At 46.8% G+C, this 22,193-nt stretch overlaps 1 protein-coding gene across 1 annotated transcript in view; it reads left to right on the top strand.

Moving 5' to 3' along the window:
• LOC140736379 (uncharacterized) overlaps positions 1-12,727 on the top strand; it is a 164,569-nt gene extending 151,842 nt beyond the window's left edge. Inside the window, exons 2-4 of the mRNA XM_073062362.1 lie at positions 4,953-5,149; positions 6,461-6,872; positions 12,620-12,727. Coding sequence (XP_072918463.1) covers positions 4,953-5,149; positions 6,461-6,872; positions 12,620-12,727 — 717 coding nt within the window. The remainder of the gene's footprint in view (positions 1-4,952; positions 5,150-6,460; positions 6,873-12,619) is intronic.
• The last annotated feature ends 9,466 nt before the right edge of the window (positions 12,728-22,193 follow it).

Genomic DNA, 22,193 nt, shown 5'->3' with positions numbered 1-22,193 from the left:
TGTGTCTGCGCCGACAGAGTGGCAAACTGCCTCGCAACTCAATCCTGTCCTTGGCTGCTGTCTGTGTGGAGTTTGCACGTGTGGCATTTCTCCTGGTGCTCCTGTAGGTTAATTGGCTGCTGTAAATAGTCTCTTCTATGCGGAGGAGGTTGATAAGAATTCAATTGGAACTGCATTTTTTAGAAGCAGCACAGTGGTATAATGGTTAGCGTAACACTATTAGAGTACCAGTGAAGAGGGTTCAGTTCCCACTGCTGCCTCTAAAGAGTTTGTACATTCTCCTTGTTATCGTGTGGGTTTCCTCAGGGTGCTCTGGTTCCCCCTCACATTCTTAGTTGGTTAATTATTCACAAGGGTGTAATTGAATGAGATTCTGTTCTGTAGCTCTAAATTTTTAAAAAAATAGAAGCTCTATATCAAAGGAACACTGCTTGTCCTTCCGTGGAAGCCACCCTTTGTATCTGAACTCAGACTTGCTTTGTTATCCTGCTAATGGTATATTCGTCCTGCAAAAAAAAAATCACCTGACCATGTAGGAACTATTTAAGCTTCTGCCAGTTTGAAAATGCCTGAATTTTGAAAGGAAGCATTATGCCTAAATGTGATAACCCATGCCAAAGGACAATATTTTCAACAATAAGGGCTTTCCTCTGTTTAGAATTAATGTGATCTGAACTGAGGACCCAAAAGCCATTGGATAGGTAAAAGAAAAGCTGCCAGCAGGAAGACAGGCTGAAGCAATGTAAAGATTACACTGCTGCTCGTTATTTGAAATGGAAAGCGAGAATTCACATTACAGACATGCTGTGTTGGCAAATGTGATGGTTTCTTTCTACTTTTGTGGCTCTGAGTTTTCTGTAGTTACACACTCGTTCCAGCTGAGGGCAGCATTGACAGCAGAGCATTGCGGCATCGCACTGTGATCGAAGTCAGTGGTGCCCAGTCTTTAGGGGGAGGGTCGGACTGGCAATCTGAGTTAATTTCAAAGGCAACTCACACATTTTCTTTTATTCTTACAGACCTAAGCAGTCACAAAGATACTCTTTCAAGAGGTTAACAGCCCAAATTAAGTTCAAAATATAAGCTGTTGGAGGGACTTGGTAGTCAAGGAAATGGACAGGCAATGTTTTTGCTCAGGTTCTCACATTTGCTATCTCTTGTGTTTGCAGTTTCAGTTCACATTATCTTCCAATAGCAAGAAGCCAATAATGACGTCCCTGGTTAAAGATCAGGCAATTAGGACATGCCGCTTTCAGTGGGTGCCAACATAATTCATTCATGTTGTGTAACTGTATTCCTAACTGGTTGGCATGGGGATAAGGTCAAGAATTGCAGCAAATCAAAAACAAAACCGATACCTCAGATGCTTGAGCACACACCCAAAATGTTGGAGAAACCTTACCAATGCTGCCTGACCTGCTGAGTTCTTCCACCATTTTGTATGTACTGCAATCTGCCTCATTGACCCTCACAACAAGCCCTCATCATTTTGTTCACCACTGTAAACTTCTATCTAATTGCCTCTGCTTCAGGATAACCAAATCCCCCGACACTGAGTATCACCAGCAGAACAGCCACACCAGCCACTCCTCTCCACAATTGCTCAGTAGCTTTCAGCCCCCTCCCCCACACTGCCATCTTATGCTTACACTCCACACCTCTATCCACACTGACAGTCACTGTCCTACTACATTTTCATATGTTCTGCTGCTACCTAGAAGAGCTCCTGTCACCAAGAGTCACTTTGTCACTTTATAATTTCCCTTCATAGATTCTCCTGTACCTAGCCTCACTTTATGTATGAACATACAGTCAATAGATATAAGCTAATCTTATGTATGTATGTACGTATATAGCCAAAATCAACAGTTGCTTGTACATTGAATTTTATAGGATTGTTTTTATACTTTATACTTGTAGGGCTCTCAGTACTGTGATGTTAACTGTTCAGGCTAACAAAATGGCTTCTCGGTATTGTTATAATGAAATGGCTTCTCTGTAATGTTACTTGGTAAACTGTGTATACCTGTCTGGACACACCCCTCTGCTGACTGCTCCTGTGGCTCCTCCCACAGACCCCTGCTGACTCCTCCTGTGGCTCCTCCCACAGACCCCTGCTGACTGCTCCTGTGGCTCCTCCCACAGACCCCTGCTGACTCCTCCTGTGGCTCCTCCCACAGACCCCTGCTGACTGCTCCTGTGGCTCCGCCCACAGACCCCCGCTGACTGCTCCTGTGGCTCCTCCCACAGACCCCTGCTGACTGCTCCTGTGGCTCCTCCCACAGACCCCCGCTGACTCCTCCTGTGGCTCCTCCCACAAACCCCTGCTGACTGCTCCTGTGGCTCCTCCCACAGACCCCCTGCTGACTGCTCCTGTGGCTCCTCCCACAGACCCCTGCTGACTCCTCCCACAGACCCCTGCTGACTGCTCCTATGGATCCTCCCACAGACCCCTGCTGACTGCTCCTGTGGCTCCTCCCACAGACCCCTGTCTGACTGCTCCTGTGGCTCCTCCCACAGACCCCTGCTGACTCCTCCCACAGACCCCCTGCTGACTCCTCCCACAGACCCCCTGCTGACTGCTCCTGTGGCTCCTCCCACAGACCCCTGCTGACTGCTCCTGTGGCTCCTCCCACAGACCCCTGCTGACTGTTCCTGTGGCTCCTCCCACAGACCCCTGCTGACTGCTCCTGTGGCTCCTCCCACAGACCCCTGTCTGACTGCTTCTGTGGCTCCTCCCACAGACCCCTGCTGACTCCTCCCACAGACCCCCTGCTGACTCCTCCCACAGACCCCCTGCTGACTGCTCCTGTGGCTCCTCCCACAGACCCCTGCTGACTGCTCCTGTGGCTCCTCCCACAGACCCCCGCTGACTCCTCCTGTGGCTCCTCCCACAAACCCCTGCTGACTGCTCCTGTGGCTCCTCCCACAGACCCCCTGCTGACTGCTCCTGTGGCTCCTCCCACAGACCCCTGCTGACTGCTCCTGTGGCTCCTCCCACAAACCCCTGCTGACTGCTCCTGTGGCTCCTCCCACAAACCCCTGCTGACTGCTCCTGTGGCTCCTCCCACAAACCCCTGCTGACTGCTCCTGTGGCTCCTCCCACAGACCCCCTGCTGACTGCTCCTGTGGCTCCTCCCACAGACCCCTGTATAAAGGCGATTGGGGCACTGCTCCTCCCTCAGTCTCCGAGATGTCGTGCTCCCTTTTGCTGTTAATAAAAGCCTATCGTTCACTTCCAGTCTCTGAGAGTTATTGATGGTGCATCAATTTTATTAACAGCAATTTTAAAACATGGAGAGCATTTTATGACCCGACAGATTGGATCTCGACCCTCAATCCCAGGAAGCTGGTGACGCTTTCGAACTCTGGCTAGCATGCTTCGAATCGTACCTGGAGGAAATTTAAATGACTGAGCCTGCCACGATGCACAGTGTTCTCCTCTCCAGGGTCAGTCCAAGAGTCTACTCCATGATGAGGGACCAAACGAACTACCAGAGCATGATGGATGCCCTCAAAAGACAATACCTGCAGCCGGTGAACACCGTCTACGCAAGACATAGTTTAGCGACACAGCAGCAGCGGGCCGGAGAGTCGAGCGCTGAGACACTCATGCGGGCCTGCGACTGCAGGGGACTGACGGCGGAACAGCATGCGGAGCTCCACGTGATCTCCCGCCGGCCTCGTGAACACTGCAGACCCCGCAACCCGCTGGCGAATCGACCATGGCTGCTGCCACTCGCGAGTCAGCGAAGTGTTACTTCTGCGGACTCGAGAAGCACCCCGGAAAACGCTGCCCGGTCCAAGAAGCTACCTGCTCCAGCTGCGGAAAGAAGGGCCACTTCGCCAAGGCCTGTAAGTCTAAACCGCGAGCGGGGTCAAGCAGCGCCGCATGCGAGGCATGGGGGCGGCCATCTTGGTCAGCATCACCTCGCACCGCCTCCGACCCATGGGCGCTTACCGGGCACCAAGATGGCGATTCAACTTTGGCCTCCGTGACCCTCGACCAAAGCGCTCCACACCAGCTCGCAAGGTCAATGATGGACATCCTGGTGGAGGGGCACAGGACTAGCTGCCTGTTTGACATGGGCAGCACTGAGAGTTTTATTCACCCGGACATGGTGCAATGCCGTGGACTCGTGACACGGCCGGTAAGCCAGAAGGTCACCATGGCTTCTGGGTCGCATTCCACAGACATCCGGGGGGGTTGTGTAGCGACATTGGTGGTGCAGGGCACAGAATATTGAGACTTTGCGTTACTGGTCATGCCTCAACTGTGTGCCCCTGTGCTATTGGGGCTCAACTTCCAGAGCCACCTGAAAAGCATGACAATAGAGTATGATGGGCCCCTCCCACCAATCATTGTCAGGAATCCTCAGTTTTGTGGGGCTTCGTCACATACCCTGCTACTGACCACACACACACACCGACCCTCACATCCCACCCAGCACCATGCCAACAGCCGCGCTACTGACACCACTTGCAGCCTCTCCACCCTCAAGATCCCTCCCCCACCGCTGTTCGCCAACCTGACCCCCGACTGTAAACCTGTGGCAACTAAAAGCAGGAGGTACAGCGTGGGGGACAGGGCCTTCATTCAGTCAGAGGTGCAGCGGCTGCTCAGGGAGGGGATCACTGAGCCAAGCACAAGCCCTTGGAGGGCCCAGGTGGTTGTTGTTCAGACCGGGCAGAAAAATAGGATGGTTGTGGACTATAGCCAGACCATCAATAGGTTCACGCAGCTTGACGCGTATCCCCTACCCCGCATCGCGGATATGGTCAACCAGATAGCTCAGTACAAGGTGTACTCGACAATAGATCTGAAATCCGCTTATCACCAGCTCCCCATCCGCCCAGAGGACCGGCCCTACACCGCCTTCGAGGCAGGCGGCAGGCTCTATCACTTCCTGCGTGTCCCCTTCGGTGTCACGAATGGTGTCTCTGTCTTCCAGAGGGAAATGGACGGGATGGTGGACCAGTGCCAACTGAAGGCCACGTTCCCATATCTGGATAACATCACCATCTGTGGTCACGACTGGCAGGATCATGACACCAACCTCCAACGATTTTTCCAAGTGGCCGAAGCTCTGAACCTTACCTATAACAGGGACAAGTGTGTGTTCGGAACCACCCAACTTGCTATCCTTGGGTAAGTCGTGGAGAACGGAGTCGTTGGCCCTGACCCCAGCCGTATGCACCCCCTGTTGGAACTCCCTCTTCCCACCACCCTCAGAGCCCTCAAACAGTGCCTGGACTTCTTTTCCTATTACGCCCAATAGGTTCCTCATTATGCAGACAAGGCCCGCTCCCGGTCAAGTCCACTGCATTTCCCCTCTCTGCCGAGGCCCGTGCGGCCTTCAGCAGCATTAAAGGGGACATTGCCAAAGCAACGATGCATGCGGTGGACGAGACCATTCCCTTCCAAGTAGAGAGAGACGCCTCCGACTTTGCGCTGGCTGCTACCCTCAATCAGGCAGGAAGGCCGGTAGCATTCTTCTCTCGTACCCTTCAAGGCCCTGAAATTCGGCACTCCGCGGTGGAGAAAGAAGTCCAGGCCATAGTGGAAGCTATTAGGCACTGGAGGCACTATCTCACCGGCAAAAGGTTTACCTTGCTGACCAACCAGCGCTCAGTTGCATTCATGTTTAGCAACCAACAGCGGGGCAAAATCAAAAATGATAAAATTTTGAGCTGGAGAATCGAGCTCTCCACCTACAACTGTGACATCCTGTACCGGCCTGGAAGGCTCAATGAGCCCCCTGATGCCCTATCCCGGGGAACATGTGCCAGCGCGCAGCTCGACCAGCTATACCCCCTCCATGCACATCTTTGCCACCCGGGGGTCACCCGGCTTTTTCATTTCGTGAAAGCCCGAAACCTGCCGTACTCCCTTGAGGAAATCAGGACGATGACCAGGGACTGTCAAGTCTGTGCTGAGTGCAAACCGCACTTCTACCGTCCTGAAAAGGCGCAACTTATCAAGGCCACCCGCCCCTTTGAGCAACTGAGTGTCGACTTTAAGGGCTCCCTTCCCTTCACCGACCGCAATGTGTACTTTCCTAACATAATCGACGATTACTCGCGGTTCCCCTTTGCCATTCCCTGCCCCGATACCACTGCCACGTCTGTCATAAAAGCCCTGCGCCAACTCTTCACTCTGTTCGGATATCCCTGCTATATCCACAGTGATATCCTCGTTTATGAGTGACGAGCTGTGCCAATACCTGCTGGCTAGGGGTATTGCTACTAGTAGGACCACAAGCTATAATCCCCGGGGGAAAGGACAGGTGGAGAGGGAAAATGCCACAATGTGGAAGGCCACACTCTTAGCCCTTAGGTCAAAGGGACTGCCGGTCTCTCGCTGGCAGGAGGTCCTCCTCGAGGCACTCCATTCCATCCGCTCCCTGTTATGCACGTCCACCAATACCACCCCTCATGAGCAACTCTTTTCTTTTCCCAGGAAGTCTGTCACTGGGACTACCCTACCAGCTTGGCTGACGTCCCCAGGGCCAGTGCTGCTCCGGAAACATGTGAGGAGCAATAAATACTCCCCGATGGTCGAGAGGGTTCACCTACTTCATGCGAACACTCAGTATGCCTACCTGGTCTTACCTGATGGGCGGGAGGACACGGTCTCCGTCCGCGACCTGGCGCCTGCAGGAGCACCAGACCACTACCCTGAACACTCCACGGTGACTATGAACCCCATACCCACCGAGGTGTATACCCACGAGACACCGCGCACACCAAGCCTTACACAGACTCCTCACGACACTCCTATACCGGGCGCCTCGCACACGCATGAGGGATTACTGACACCTAATGGGCTGGCACCTCAAGTCAGGCCGGAGCCAGCACAACCACCGTCTCCGGTGCAATCACCACCGGCACCTGTGCAATCACCACCACCGGCACCTGTGCAATCACAGCTGGTGCTACGTAGATCGCAGCGACAGACTCGACTGCCTGATAGACTTGACCTGTAAATATACCTGTCAGAAACTTCGCCCAATGGGGACTCTCTTTTAAAACACAGGAGGGGTGAATGTGGTAAACTATGTATACCTGTCTGGACACGCCCCCCCCCCCCCCCGCTGACTGCTCCTGTGGCTCCTCCCACAGACCCCTGCTGACTCCTCCTGTGGCTCCTCCCACAGACCCCCCCCCCCGCTGACTGCTCCTGTGGCTCCTCCCACAGACCCCTGCTGACTGCTCCTGTGGCTCCTCCCACAGACCCCCGCTGACTGCTCCTGTGGCTCCTCCCACAGACCCCCGCTGACTGCTCCTGTGGCCCCTCCCACAGACCCCTGCTGACTGCTCCTGTGGCTCCTCCCACAGACCCCTGCTGACAGCTCCTGTGGCTCCTCCCACAGACCCCTGCTGACTCCTCCCACAGACCCCTGCTGACTCCTCCCACAGACCCCCCCCCCCCCGCTGACTGCTCCTGTGGCTCCTCCCACAGACCCCCGCTGACTGCTCCTGTGGCTCCTCCCACAGACCCCTGCTGACTGCTCCTGTGGCTCCTCCCACAGACCCCTGCTGACTGCTCCTGTGGCTCCTCCCACAGACCCCTGCTGACTGTTCCTGTGGCTCCTCCCACAGACCCCTGCTGACTGCTCCTGTGGCTCCTCCCACAAACCCCTGCTGACTGCTCCTGTGGCTCCTCCCACAGACCCCCTGCTGACTGCTCCTGTGGCTCCTCCCACAGACCCCCTGCTGACTGCTCCTGTGGCTCCTCCCACAGACCCCTGCTGACTGCTCCTGTGGCTCCTCCCACAAACCCCTGCTGACTGCTCCTGTGGCTCCTCCCACAGACCCCTGCTGACTCCTCCTGTGGCTCCTCCCACAGACCCCTGCTGACTGCTCCTGTGGCTCCTCCCACAGACCCCTGTATAAAGGCGATTGGGGCACTGCTCCTCCCTCAGTCTTCAAGACGTTGTGCTCCCTTTTGCAGTTAATAAAAACCTATCATTCACTTCCAGTCTCCAAGAGTTATTGATGGTGCATCAGTTACTTAATGCTGTAATGGGTTTCTGTGTCTGGAATGTTTGGTGTTTGGGTTATAACTGCAGATAAGGGGGGAACTAACCAATGGAGAATTATTATGCTATCTTGTATGTGTGAGCTGAGCGGGAGTTCACGGACTTTTTCAGGAGGCAAGCGAGGAGGACGGACGTGTGAGGAGCAGACAGCTGTTCCAGGACTGTGGATACTGAACGTCAGTGGTTTGGACAGTGGTCGGTGGCTTGGAAAGTCGTTGTGGATAAAACCAGAGGCGTGAGCTCCAATGTATTAAAATATTATGTGCACAAACTGATAAACTTACTGATTTGGCGCCTTTAGGTTATCTGTTTCTACTAACCCATCACTAAGAAATAACTTAATAATGAAGTTGCATTTATTTATTCGCCTGTGATGTATTGTCTGATATTTGTGTTATGAGCGTGAACTGGGGGGGGAATTACACCGTATTTACACCGAAGCATTGCGCTGTTGGTGGGGCGACGGCGGTTCACCTTGGGCAAATGGGGGCCAACTGGGGGCATGGATGCTACATATTTATTGTGATTTTTATGCTATTTGTATTTTTTCTGCTGCATTGGTTCTGGAGATCCAATCACTTCATTCTCCTTTACACTCAGTGACAATAAACAAACCTGAATCTTTGAATCTTGAATCATCTTATGAACTCTTTCTTGTACCATTTTCAATACCTTGATGTCCTTTCTAAAATGCCAGGAACATGGTTCCACATCTGAGGTCTGATTTACGTCTTATAAGGACTTCTCATAACTTTAACTTAAAACCACATCATAAAGCCAAGAATCGAACCTGGCTTATAAACAGAGAAATTTTGGTTTATGTGCTAGTGAAAGGGAGAATCATGGAAAAAGTTTTCTGGCTGTTCTCCCTGATTTTTGACATGAGAAGTTCTGAAGCTGTTCAGGGTGGTTTAATGTGAGAATGGGTGTGCCAAGAGAGACATGTTTAGACTCTGTTGGTTGCATAGTAAAGGAATCTGTTACAAATCTTCCAGAGCAATAAATTACTGGTTAAATGTTATTAAAAGATTAACATGGAATATGTATTTACATCAGGATGCATTGTGCTTCTTCCTGATAACAGAGGTTAACATGAGAGTTTGAGAAACAATGCACAGAGCTTTATTAACAAAGAAGGCAGGAGGCAGTTTACTGTAAAAGTCACTGTAAATGAACCGTTTTCAGCAAAGTCTTGTTCAGGTTGTAAGGAAACACAGTATCTGACTGGAATCTTATCCATTCATAGGTTGTGCTCAGGAAATATATTTTCCTACAAATGAGCACCATCATAAACTGTAACGTCCAATCTCTACTCGTGAAGCATTGTTACCACAGGAGATCCTGCAGATGCTGGAAATCCAGAGGAACACACACAAAGTGTTGGAGGTCAAGTAGCATCTATGGAGGGGCAGTTGACATTTTGAGCTGAGACCCTTCACCGGCACTGGAAAGGAAAGAGGAAGAAGCCAGAACAGGACGGTGGGAGCAGGGGAATGAGTACAAGCTGGCGGGTGATAGGTGAAGCCAGGTGAGGGGAGAAGGGATGAAGTGAGAAGCTGGGAGGTGATAAATGGAAAAAGTAAAAGGTCTGAAAAGGTAACAGTGTTACTTGTGAAGCATATTGTGATGTGAAGGATTGACCAAAGTTTTGGAGGAATTCAACAACATTGCCAGATCATAGTCGGCAGTGCAATTAGATTTTCTACATCCTAATGCATTGCTTCATCCTGGACCATATGCTGAAGACAAACTGCATCCTATCCTTCTCCATAACATCGGATCAGCATGGGATATGTGCCTGTGGGCAAGTCAGGTTAACTTTATCATGTACTGGGAAACATACAGCATAATGTGGCATTTGCACCAGATCAAGCCAGTCAGGTTTGTGCTAGGCAGCCCACAAGTGTCACCACACTCAGGAACACTAACCGTACATCTTTGGAATGTGGGAGGAAACTGGAACATCCACATGGTCATGGGAAGAACATACAAACTTATTGCAGACAACACTGAGAACTGAACCCCAATCTTAAAGCTGGCACTCGAATAGTGTTATGCTAACTGCTACACTATCGTACTGCCTCACATGATTGTGTTTGGGCTGCCAGGTGTCACCATCTTCTAAGATGTGCCTTTAACTTCTAAGGTTGACTGTCATGGGCACTTAAAGTATCTGCTGTTTTATTACCAGCTCTCACATTATTGGCGGTTCTTTTACTTTCTGAAGTTCTCTGTTTGGTTAAAGTACGGACTGACACAAGTCTGTGTCCTAATAAATGGACCATGAGATATGATGCATCTCAAAACAAATGACCACTCTCCTGTTGTTTTCTATCGTGTAATAGAACTTGAACACACAGTCTACTCAAATGTCACTGACCTGAAATGCTGCCTGTAATTCCCTTAGTTATGATGGAGTCCTCACTCTTAACGTGGGATTTTTGTTGTTTAGATGTTAAATCAAACTCCCCTCCACCCTTCCTGTTTGCTGAAATGGATGTAGGTTGGGAAGGAGTTAAGGACAGAATGTGAGAGCTTTATCCTTGGCAGTTGAAGCCATGACTTCTAATGAATGAAGTCTGTTAATGCAAATATCTAATCAGCCAATCATAAGGCAGCAACTCAATGCATAAAAGCATGCGGTTAAAAGCATGATTAACAAGTTCAGTTCTTGTTCAGATTCAGACCAAACATCAGAATGGGGAAGAAATGTGATCTAAGTGACTTTGATTGTTGGTGCCATATGAGGTGGTTAGAATACCTCAGAAAGTGCCGATCTCTTGGGACCTTCACGTGCAACAGTCTCTAGAGTTTACAGAGAATGGCATGGAAAACAGAAAAACATCCAGTGAACCTGAAAATGCATGGGCTACCTCAGCAGGAGGCCATACTGGGATCCACTCCAGTACCCAATAAAGTGACCACTGAGTTTATACTTCAATGAATAATTTTAATGTTATTGGGTCAGAGTGATACAGCATGAAAACTGGCCCTTCAACCCAACTCCTCTATGCTGATTGTGTTGCCAAGCAAGCTAGTTTCATCTGCCTGCATTTGGTCCATATCTGGATGGCTTTTAAATTTTGCTAATATTAAAAATTATATATTTAATATAAAATTAAAAATTATATATTTTTAATATAAAAATATTTTAAAAATTTAATATCTGTCTCAATCACTGTTTCTGGCAGCTCATTCCAAATGTGCAACACCATTTTCATAAGCAACTTGTCCCTGATGTCCCTTTGAAATCACTTGCCTCTGATTTTAAACCATGCCCTTTTGTTTTTATTAGCTCTTCCCTGGGGAAGAAGATCTTGTGCTTTTTCTCCATCTCCATCCCTCATTATCTTATATACCTCACATCAGGTCATCCCTCAACCTTCTTCATTCCAGGGGATAAAGTCTGAGTGGTTGTAACTTCTCCTTATAACTTAAGTCTTTAAATCGTTTCAAACTCTTTCCAGTCTAATGACTAAAGCAGAGGCTGATTTGTTGGAGGCAAAGAGTGGGAATAAATGAAGCCTTTTCTGTCTGGTTGTCGGTGACTAGTGGTGTTCTGCCAGGGTCTGTGTTGGGACCAATTCTTTTTACATTATATGTCAATGATTTGGGTGATGGAACTGATGGCTTTGTTGCAAAGTTAACAAATGATGTGAAGATAGGTGGAGGGGCAAGTAGTAAGGCTACAGAAGGACTTAGACAGATTAGGAGAATGGGCAAGGAAGTGGAAGACGGAGTACAGTGTCAGGAAGTTTATGGTCATGCACTTTGGTAGAAGAAATGAAAGAGTTGAATATTTTCTAAATGGAGAGAAAATACAAAGGAATGAGGCACAAAGGGGCTTAAGAGTCCTTGTGCAGGATTTCCTAAAGGTTACTTTGTAGATTGAGTTTGTGGTAGGAAGGCAAATGTGATATTGGCATTGATTTCAAAAAGACTAGAATATAAAAGCAAGGATGTAATGTTGAGACTTTATAAAGCACTGGTGAGGCCTCACTTGGAGTGTTCTGAGCAGCTTTGGGCCCCTTAGCTTAGAAAGGAAGTGCTGAAACTGGAGAGGGTTCAAAGGAGCTTCATGAAATTGATTCTAGGTTTGAATGGCTTGTCATATGAAGAGCATTTGATGGCTCTAGGGTCTGTATTCACCAGAGTTCAGAAGAATGAGTGGTGACCTCATTGAAACCAATCAAATAGTGAAATGCCTCGATAGAGTGGATGTGGAAAGAATGTTTCCTATGGTGGAAGAGTCTAAGACCAGATGACACAGTCTCAGAATAGAGGGGCGTCCTTTTAAAATGGAGATGAGGAGGAATTTCTTCAGCCAGAGAATGCAGAAATTAATCTGTGGAATTCTTTGTCACAAGCAGCTGTGGAGGCCAACTTTTTATATACGTTTAAGACAGAGGTTGATAGATTCTTGACTCGTCATGGCATGAAGGGATACAGGAAGCAAGCAGGAGATTGGGGCTGAGAGGAAAATTGGAGTAGCCATGATGAAATGGTGGAGGATAATGCTGTGTTCTGTGCCTATATCTTGTGGTCTTATGATCTTAATAACATTTTTCCTATTACAGGGTGCCCACAACTCTGCAATTTTCCAAGTGCGGCCTCACCGATGTTTTGTCGATCTGCATCATCACTTCCCAACTCCTGGACTCAGTCGACTGACTGATCAAGGCTAGCATGCCAAATGTCTTCTTCACCATGGTATCTACCTATGCCACAGCTTTCAGCAAACTACATGTCTGCTCTTGCACTCTTAAATCCTCCTGTTCCATAACATGCTTCAGAGCCCTACCATCGATATGAAAGAAATATTAACATACTATTACACAACATCATGAAGGATTTTATATTCAAATAATTTCAGCAAAAATGTGGAGAGTAATTTCACCAGGATATTCAAGACATGGTTTTTCAATGATGGCAGAGTGGAAATTCCATCCACCCTATTTTACTCCAGTACCTTAAACACAAGAGATTCTGCAGATGCTGGAAATCCATTGTAACACACATAAAATGCTGGAGGAACTCGGCAGGTCAGGAGAGGAATAAAGTGTCAATGTTTGGGCCAAAACCCTTCATCAGGAATAAAGAGTTGATGTTTCAGGCCAAAATATTGACTCTATTACTCTCCATAGATGCTGTCTGACCTGTTGAGTTCTTCCAGCATTTTGTGTGTTACTACAGTACCTTACTATTCAAATTTCATGTTAATTCAGATGGATCAACCACTTAATATCAGCCAATTAAATTGTTTATCTCAATGCTCAAAATTAGTATGTAATCAAAAATTTGCCTGAGAACTGTGGATTGAATCACAAAAGAATGTTTCATAATCAGGGTGCTGTTCTGGAGATGATCTGAGGCTTTAGGATTCATAAAATTCATAAAAATTAGTTGCTTATGGTGGGAACAATACATATCTGTTGACCCTTGTCCTTCTTTAGTGTTAAGTTAGCAATTAACTCACCTTTTTTAAAAATTTACCAAAGGATACAATTCCAGTCAGCATTCACAAAAACGCATCATAACTTCCTTCTCAATATCTTCCAGTAACCACGATGCAGACAGCAGGGGAGTTGTGTCTGAGCTTGCAATTCTTCCTTACCCTTAGACACTCAAAGCTGGGCTGAGTTCTCTTGAATTGCCTGAGTTCAACAAGAGCAGATCAGCCAACGTAAAGCAAATTGCTTTGTTACACAAGCTCTATATAACATGCCTACACCTGAAAAATCACTTTATAATCGACAGGAGCCGAAAGCTCTCTTTACAAATTTCAATCGTCCAGTGTTCAAAGTCAAGCTTTAAACATTGAGCTCTTATTCAAGTTGCATAGAAGGTAGACGTTTGGCTGGTTCATTATAGCACATGAAAATAAAGTTCACTTTCCTGGTCAGCTCTACAACCCTTCAATTTTAGTCATGTTCTATTAGGGTCTTTTCATATAGTTAAATTTTATTTATGCTTCTTAAACTCATTGGTTACTAGGTACCACTTAGCGGTCACTTTATTGGATTCCTCCTGTACCTAATAAAGTAGCCATAGAGTGTAAGCAAGCATAAATACAAAAAAAAATCAATTAGTATATGGTCTTCTGCTACTGTAGCCCATTTACTTCAAGGTCTGGTGTGTTGTGTGTTCAGAGATGCTCTTCTGCACAGTAGTGGTTATTTGAGTTACTGTCGCCTTTTTGTCAGCTGGAACCATTCTCCTCTGACCTCTCTCATTAACAAGGCACTTTTACCCACAGACCTGCTGCTCACTGGATGTTTTTGCACTAGTCTCTGTAAATTCTAGAGACATGAAAATCCCAGGAGGTCAGCAACTTCTAAGCTACTCTAACCACCCTGTCTGGCACCAACAATCATTCCCTGGTGGAAGTCACTTAGAACACAATTCTTTCCCTATTCTGATGTTTGGTCTGAATAACACTGAACTTCTTGACCATGTCTACATGCTTTTATATATTGAGTTGCTGCCACTGCATTAGATATTTGCATTAACGAGCAGTGTACCTAATAAAAGGGCCTCTGAGTGTATATGTTTGTATAATCACTTGTTTCTCTGTCAATATTCAATGGATTTTCAGTGATTCGTAGTATAGCTGGTTTTGTGCTTCTGTAGTTGTAGCTTTCTATATTTGTGAGCCTGAGATGTCATGTCAGCATAAATCAAGACTGCTCTTGCTGTCTCACAAACTGTTCTTATAGGTAGAAAGCTAAAAAGCAGGGTGTCCATTATAAGAATCTCTGGATTGCTGCCTGCGCTACACACCAATAAAGGCAAGAATAGGATGACTTGGCATGTGAACGGATGGCTGAGGAACTGGTGGTGGGGGCAGGGGTTCAGATTTATGGATCATTGAGATCTCTTCTGGGGAAGGTATGGCCTGTACAAGCAGACGGGCTGCACCTGAACCCGAGGGGGACCAGTATCCTTGTGGGCAGGTTTGCTAGCACTGTGGGAGAGGGTTTCAGCTAATTTGGCAGTGGCATAGGAACCAGAAAGATAGGTCTGAGGATAGGGATCTTGGATTACAGGCAGATGTGTGCTTAGTGAGACCGTCAGGAAGGACAGGCAAATGCTAGGACAAAACTGCAGTCAGAGGGATGGATTACAGTGTAAAAGGTGTTATATTTGAATGCACGCAGTATATAAAATTAGTTTGATGATCTTTTAGTGCAGTTAAAGATTGGCAGGCTGGCATTGTCAGAATCACGGACTCATAGCTGAAAGAAAACTGTAGCTGGGAGCTCAATATCCAAGGATGCACAATTTATCAAAAGGACAGGCAGGTAGACAAAGGAGGAGGAGTGGCTCTGCTGGTAAAAAATGAAATCAAATATTTAAAAAGAGGTGACATAGGATCAGAAGATGTAGAATCCTTGTGAGTAGAATTAAAAATCTGCAAGGGTAAGAAGTCCCTGATAGGAATCATTTACAGGCCTCGAAGCAGTAGTCAGGATGTGGTCTACAAATTACAGTGGGAGATAGGAAAAGCATGTCAAAAAGGAATATTACGTTAGTCATGGGGGATTTCAATATGCAGATAGATTGGGAAATTCAAGCAGATGCTGCATCCAAAAAGAGCATTTGTGGAACGCTTCCAAGATGGCCTTTTGGAGCAGCTTGTGGTTGAGCACACTAGGAAGTCAACAATTCTGGATTGAGTTTTGTGTAATGAATGGGATATGATTAGGAAGCTTACGGTAATGGAATCCTGAGGTAACATAATATGATAGAATTCATCTTGCAATTTGAGAATAAAGTCAAATGTATCCGCATTACAGTGGAGTAAAGGGAATTACAGAGGCATGAGAGAGGAGCTGGCCAAAGTTGATTGGAAAGGGACACTGGCAGAACAGCAATTGCTGCAGGAGTTTCTATGGAGCAATTTGGAAGGTGTGGGAGAGATACATCCCAAATAAGAGGAAGTATTCTAAAGGCAGGATGATGCAACTCTGCTTGACAAGGGAAGTCAAAGCCAAGGAAAATGCAAAAGAGAGAGCATATAATAGACCAAAAGTTATTAGGAAGTGAGAGGATTCAGAAATTCTTAAAAATCAACAAAAGGCAACTAAAAAAACATGGTGGGAATGAAATATGAAGGTGAGCTAGCAAATGATATCAAAAATGATACCAATACTTTTTTTCAGAAATATAACGAGTAAAAGAGAGGCGAGAGTAGATATTGAACTGCTGGAAAATGACACTGGAGAGATAGTAATGAGGGCATAAGGAAATGGTAGATAAACAATAAATATTTTGCATCAATCATCACTGTGGAAGACACTAGTAGTGTGCTGGAAGTATAAGAGTGTCAAAGGGCAGAAGTGAGCACAGTTGCTATTACTAGGGAGAAGGTCCTTGGGAGACTCAAAGGTCTGAAGATAGATAAATCACCTGGACCAGGTGGACTACACCTCAGGGTTATGAAAGAGGCAGCTGAAGAGACTGTGGAGGTATTAGAAATGATCTTTCAAGAATCACTAATTTCTGGCATGGTTCAGGAGGACTGGAAAATTGCAAATGTCACTCCACTCTTCAAGAAGGGAGGGATGCAGAAGTAAAGAAATTATAGGCCAGTTAGGCTGACCTTAGTGGTTGGGAAATGTTGGAATCAATTGTTAATGTTGTGGCTTTGGGATACTTGAAGGAACATGACAAAATAGGCTGGTCAGCAATGTTTCCTTATGGGAAAATCTTGCCTGACAAATCTGTTGGAATTCTATGAAGAAACAGCAAGCAGGAAAGACAAAGGGGAATTGGTGGATGTTGCATAGTGGGATACACAGAAGGTCTTTGACAAGGTGCCGCACATGAGGCTGTGAAGTTAAGAACCCATTGCATTCCAGGAAAGGTTCTAGCATAGATAGATCATTGGCAGTATGGCAGCAGAGAAAGAGTATGAATAAAGAATCCTTTCTGGATTGGCTGCTAGTGACTAGTGGTGTTCCACTAGGGTCTGTGTTGGGACCGATTCTGTTTACAATATGTATCAATGATTTGAGTGATGAAATTGGTGGCTTTGTGGCCAAGTTTGTGTAGGTAGGTAGATGGGCAGGTAGTGTTGAGGGAGCAGAGAGGCTGCAGAAGGACTTAGACCGATTAGGAGAATGGGTAAAGAAGCTGCAGATGTAAAACAGTACAGGGAAGTGTATGGTCATGCACTTTGGTAGAAGGAATAAAAGCATAACCTATTTTCTAAAAGGGGAGAAAATTCAAAAATCTGAGGTGCAAAGGGATTGGGAGTTCTTGTGCAGGTTTTCCTAAAGGTTAATTTACAGTTTGGATTGGTTTTGATGATGGCAAATGCAAAATTAGCATTCATTTCAAGAGGACTAAAATATAAAAGCAAGGATGTGAGGATGAGGCTTTATAAAACACTGGTGGGACTGCACTTGGAGTATTGTGAGCAGTTTTGGACCCCTTATTTAAGGAAGCATATTGGAGAGAGTTTGGAGCATATTTACGAGAATGATTCCGAGAATGAAATATGAGTCCCAATTGAAGGCTCTGGGCCTGTACTCACTGAGATTTAGAAGAGTGAGGCAGGATCTCATTGAAACCTCTCAAATGTTGAAAGGACTGGAAAGAGTGGATGTGAAGAGGATGTTTCCTTTGGTGAGGGAGTCTGGGACCAAAGGATACAACCACAAAATAGGGGGTCATCCATTTAATGTAGAACAAAGATGAAGAGGAATTTCTTTAGCCAGAGAGTAATGACACTGTGGAATTCATTGCCACAGGTGGCTGCAGAATCCAGGTCGCTGGGTGTATTTAAGGTGGAGGTTGATAAGTTCCTATTAGACAGAGGATGAAAGGCTTTGGGGAGAAGGCGGAGAATGGCATTGAGAGGGAAGTCAAGATGAAATGGTGGAGCAGACTCGATGGGCCAAATGGCCCAATTCTGCTCCTATGCCTTATGATATTATGGTTTTAAATCTCCCTTATCTAATCAGCCTCAACCAGTTTGCAGTTTAAATGGAGAACTTTTACTTACCATTGCTCTTTACTTATTTGCTGTTGTGTTACTTGTCTTGCTGGTACGAGCTGACCCTATCAAAGTCAAAGTAAATTTACGATCAAAGAACATGTATATTGCCATATACTACCATGAGATTCATTTTCTTGCAGGCATTCACAATAGAACAAAGCAATGCAATATAAATAATAGCAATAACAATAACAATAATAAATTATTTATAGAGCACTTTTCATTACCAATGATGTAATTCAAAGTGATTTACAGTAGGATGAAGTGCAAACATGAAAATAAAAGAAAAAATTAAATAAAAGCAAAATTAAATGAATAGGTTTTGAGCTGGCATTTGAAAGCCACAACTGAGTCTGCCTCTCTTATTGAGTTCCACAGTTTAAGAGTGTAGGTCAGAAAAGCTGACCTGCTGATCATCTTTTGAGGGAGATTGTTCAAGTTTAAGAGACCAGCGAGAAAGACCTGAGAGCTTGAGCTGGGTTATAAAACAAAAACAATTCTGTGATGTACTCTGGTCCCAGTACGCTGACAGCTATAGAAACAAGAAAGAGAACTTTTAAAGAATATAAAAGTGGATAAGTCTTCAGATCCTGACGGGATATTCCCTAGGATCTTGCAGGAAGTTAGTGTAGAAACAGCAGGGGCTCTGACAGAAGTATTTCAAATGTCATTAGAAATGGGGATGGTGCCGGAGGATTGGCATATTGCTCATGTGGTTCCATTGTTTAAAAAGTGTTCTAAGAATAAACCTAGCAATTATCGGCCTGTCAGTTTGATGTTAGTGGTGGGTAAATTAATGGTAAGCATTCTTAGATATGGTATATATAATCATCTGGATAGACAGGGTCTGATTAGGAACAGTCAGCATGGATTTGTGCGTGGAAGGTCATGTTTGACAAATCTTATTGAATTTTTTGAAGAGGTGACGAGGAAAGTTGATGAGGGTAAAGCAGTGGATGTTGTCTATATGGACTTCAGTAAGGCCTTTGACAAAGTTCCGCATGGAAGGTTAGTTAGGAAGGTTCAATCGTTAGGTATTAATATTGAAGTAGTAAAATGGATTCAACAGTGGCTGGATGGGAGATGCCAGAGAGTAGTGGTGGATAACTGTTGGTCAGGTTGGAGGCCAGTGACTAGTGGTGTGCCTCAGGGATCTGTACAGGGTCCAATGTTGTTTGTCATATACATTAATGATCTGGATGATGGGGTGGTAAATTGGATTAGTAAGTATGCAGATGATACTAAGGTAGGTGGTGTTGTAGATAATGAAGTAGGTTTTCAAAGCTTGCAGAGGGATTTAGGCCAGTTAGAAGAGTGGGCTGAACGATGGCAGATGGAGTTTAATGCTGATAAGTGTGAGGTACTACATTTTGGTAGGAGTAATCCAAATAGGACATACATGGTAAATGGTTGTTGTTGTCTGTCCTTCAGAGTTGAAGACAACCACAACTTCAGTCAGGTGGAGAGTTTGTGACTGTGGGTCCGGAGGTGACTGGTGAGGCCAATCCGGGCCCTGAAAGCTCGCCCACATGTGGGACACATGAGGGTAGGTGCTGCAGTGGAAGTGGAGGTAGCTCGAGCCTTGCGCGCAGCGCGTTTCCTCTGAGCCTTTGCGGTGCGTCTGATTTCTGCTGCATATGCTCCCTTAGTGGTCCTGCTCCACCAGGTTGGGCGGTCCAGAGCAAGCGATTCCCAGCTACTGGGATTGATGTTGAGGTCTTTGAGGGACACTTTGAGGCAGTCTTTGAAATGTTTCTTCTGCCCTCCAACTGAGCGCTTGCCCTGGCTCAGCTCTCCATACAGCAGCTGTTTTGGTAGTTGACTGTCAGACATCCTGACGACATAGCCAGCCCATCTGGCTTGGGCTTTCTGTAGGAGGGTGTAGTCACTGTGGGTGCTAGCCCACTCCAGGACCTCCGTGTCTGGGACTCTGTCCTGCCATTGTACGTGGGGAAGTCTGTGGAGGCATCTCAAGTGGAAATGGTTGAGCTGTTTAGTGTGTCTGCTGTAGACAGTCCAGGTCTCGCTGGCATAGAGGAGGGTGGTGAGAACCACTGCTCGGTAGACCTTCAGCTTGGTGGTAAGGCCGAGTCCTCTCCGCTCCCATACATTCTCACAGAGTCTCCCAAAGGCGGCACTGGCTTTAGCAATTCTGTTGCTGATCTCTGCATCTATGTTCACCGCTCGTGATAGAGTACTGCCCAGATAAGTAAAGCTGTCGACTGCCAGTAGCTTCTGCCCCTTTACTGTGATGTGTGGTTCCTGGTAGGGCTTTCTGGGTGCGGGCTGGTACATAACTTCAGTCTCTTTGGTGCTGATTGTAAGTCCGAAGTTGTCACAGGCTCGTGAGAAGCAGTCCATTTTTCACTGCTTCTTCTGCTCTGTGCTGGCGTTGAAGGCGCAATCATCAGCGATTAAGAGATCTCTGACGACGGTCTCCTTTACCTTTGTAACAGCCTGTAGACGCCAGAGGTTGAATAGCCCACTGCCAGTCCTGTATCTGACGTGTATACCATCCTGACAATCGCGGAAGGCATCATTCAGCATAGCAGAGAAGACCATGCTAAAGAGTGTAGGGGCGAGAACGCATCCTTGATTCACACCGTTCGTCACTGGAAAGGCTTCTGACTCATCACCATCATCCAAAACTTTCACCATCATGCCATCGTGGAACTGCCGAACAATCGTGATGAACCTGCTAGAGCAGCCAAACTTCTCCATTATCTTCCATAAGCCATCTCTGCTGACCATATCAAATGCCTTGGTCAGATTGACGAAGGTCATAAAGAGGTCGCTGTGCTGCTCTTGACATTTTTCCTGGAGTTGGTGTGCAGCAAATATCATGTCGACTGTTCCACGCTCTGCACGGAAGCCACACTGGCTTTCTGGAAGGAGAACTTGCTCAAGGTGTTGGAGAAGGCGATTAAGCAGGACGCGAGCCAAGATCTTCCCAGCTATGGACAGGAGGGAGATGCCTCAGTGATTGTCACAAGACTGGTGGTTGCCTTTCCTCTTGTAGATGTGGACTATGCTGGCATCTTTCAACTGTTGCGGGACCTTTCCTTCGTTCCACATAGACTGGAAGAGCTCAGTCAGCTTCTGCATCATGAATGGGCCTCCTGCTTTGTAGACTTCAGCAGGGATTGCATCTGATCCTGGTGCTTTGCTACAAGAAAGTTGCCTGATGGCTTTTCTGTCTTCTTCTTCTGTGGGGAGGTTGTCAAGGTCCAGGTTGATCTCCACCTGAGGTAGGCGAGCAATGGCCTCATCACTGATTTTGGCAGGGCGGTTGAGGACCTGGTTGAAGTGTTCAGCCCATCTTTCCAAAATCTGCTTTCTCTCTGTCAGCAGCCGAGTCCCATCTGCACTGAGGAGGGGGAAGGAGCCAAAGGAATGAGGTCCATACACAGCCTTCAAAGTGTCATAGAAACACTTGGTGTCATGACTGTCTGCGTAGCCCTGGATCTCATCGGCCTTATTGCTGAACCAGACATCCTGCATCTCACGGAGTTTCTTCTGCGCTTTCTGTCTTGCACTGGTGAAGGCATCTATCTTTGCTTGTGAAGTGGGATCGTTCTGGCGTGCTCTGAACCGTTGGTGTTTCTCTGACAACAGTGCCTGTATCTCCTCTTTGTTCTCATCGAACCAGTCTTGATGTCTACGGATTGCTGGTCCGAGGTATTCGAGAGCGGTAGAGTAGACTGCATCTCTGAAAGCCGTCCACTGCTCTGCAATGCTGGTGTGGTCATCCTGGGGTGTGTCAAGCAGCCTGCTATCTAGGTCTTCATGAAATTCTTCTGCAACTATGCTGCACTTCAGCTTGGAGACATTGAGCCTCTTTGCAGTCTTCTGACCTTGGGGTCTTCTCACAGGCAGGATGCAAAGTTTAAACTTGGACACTATGAGTCGATGATCCGTCCAGCAGTCAGCATCACACATGGCCTTTGTCACTCTCACGTCTTGCCAGTCCCTCTTTCTGGTGATGACATAGTCGATCAGATGCCAGTGCCTAGAGCGTGGATGCATCCAAGATGTCTTGTTACGGGTAGGGAGGTGAAATAGGGTGTTGGTGATGACAAGGTCATGCGTAGCACATGTCTTGAGGAGCAGCAGGCCATTGCTGTTACACTTGCCAATACCATGTCTTC

This window comes from Hemitrygon akajei, chromosome 11 (assembly GCF_048418815.1).
Source record: "Hemitrygon akajei chromosome 11, sHemAka1.3, whole genome shotgun sequence".
Classification (NCBI taxonomy): domain Eukaryota; kingdom Metazoa; phylum Chordata; class Chondrichthyes; order Myliobatiformes; family Dasyatidae; genus Hemitrygon; species Hemitrygon akajei.
This window is presented reverse-complemented; position numbering and strand designations above follow the sequence as displayed.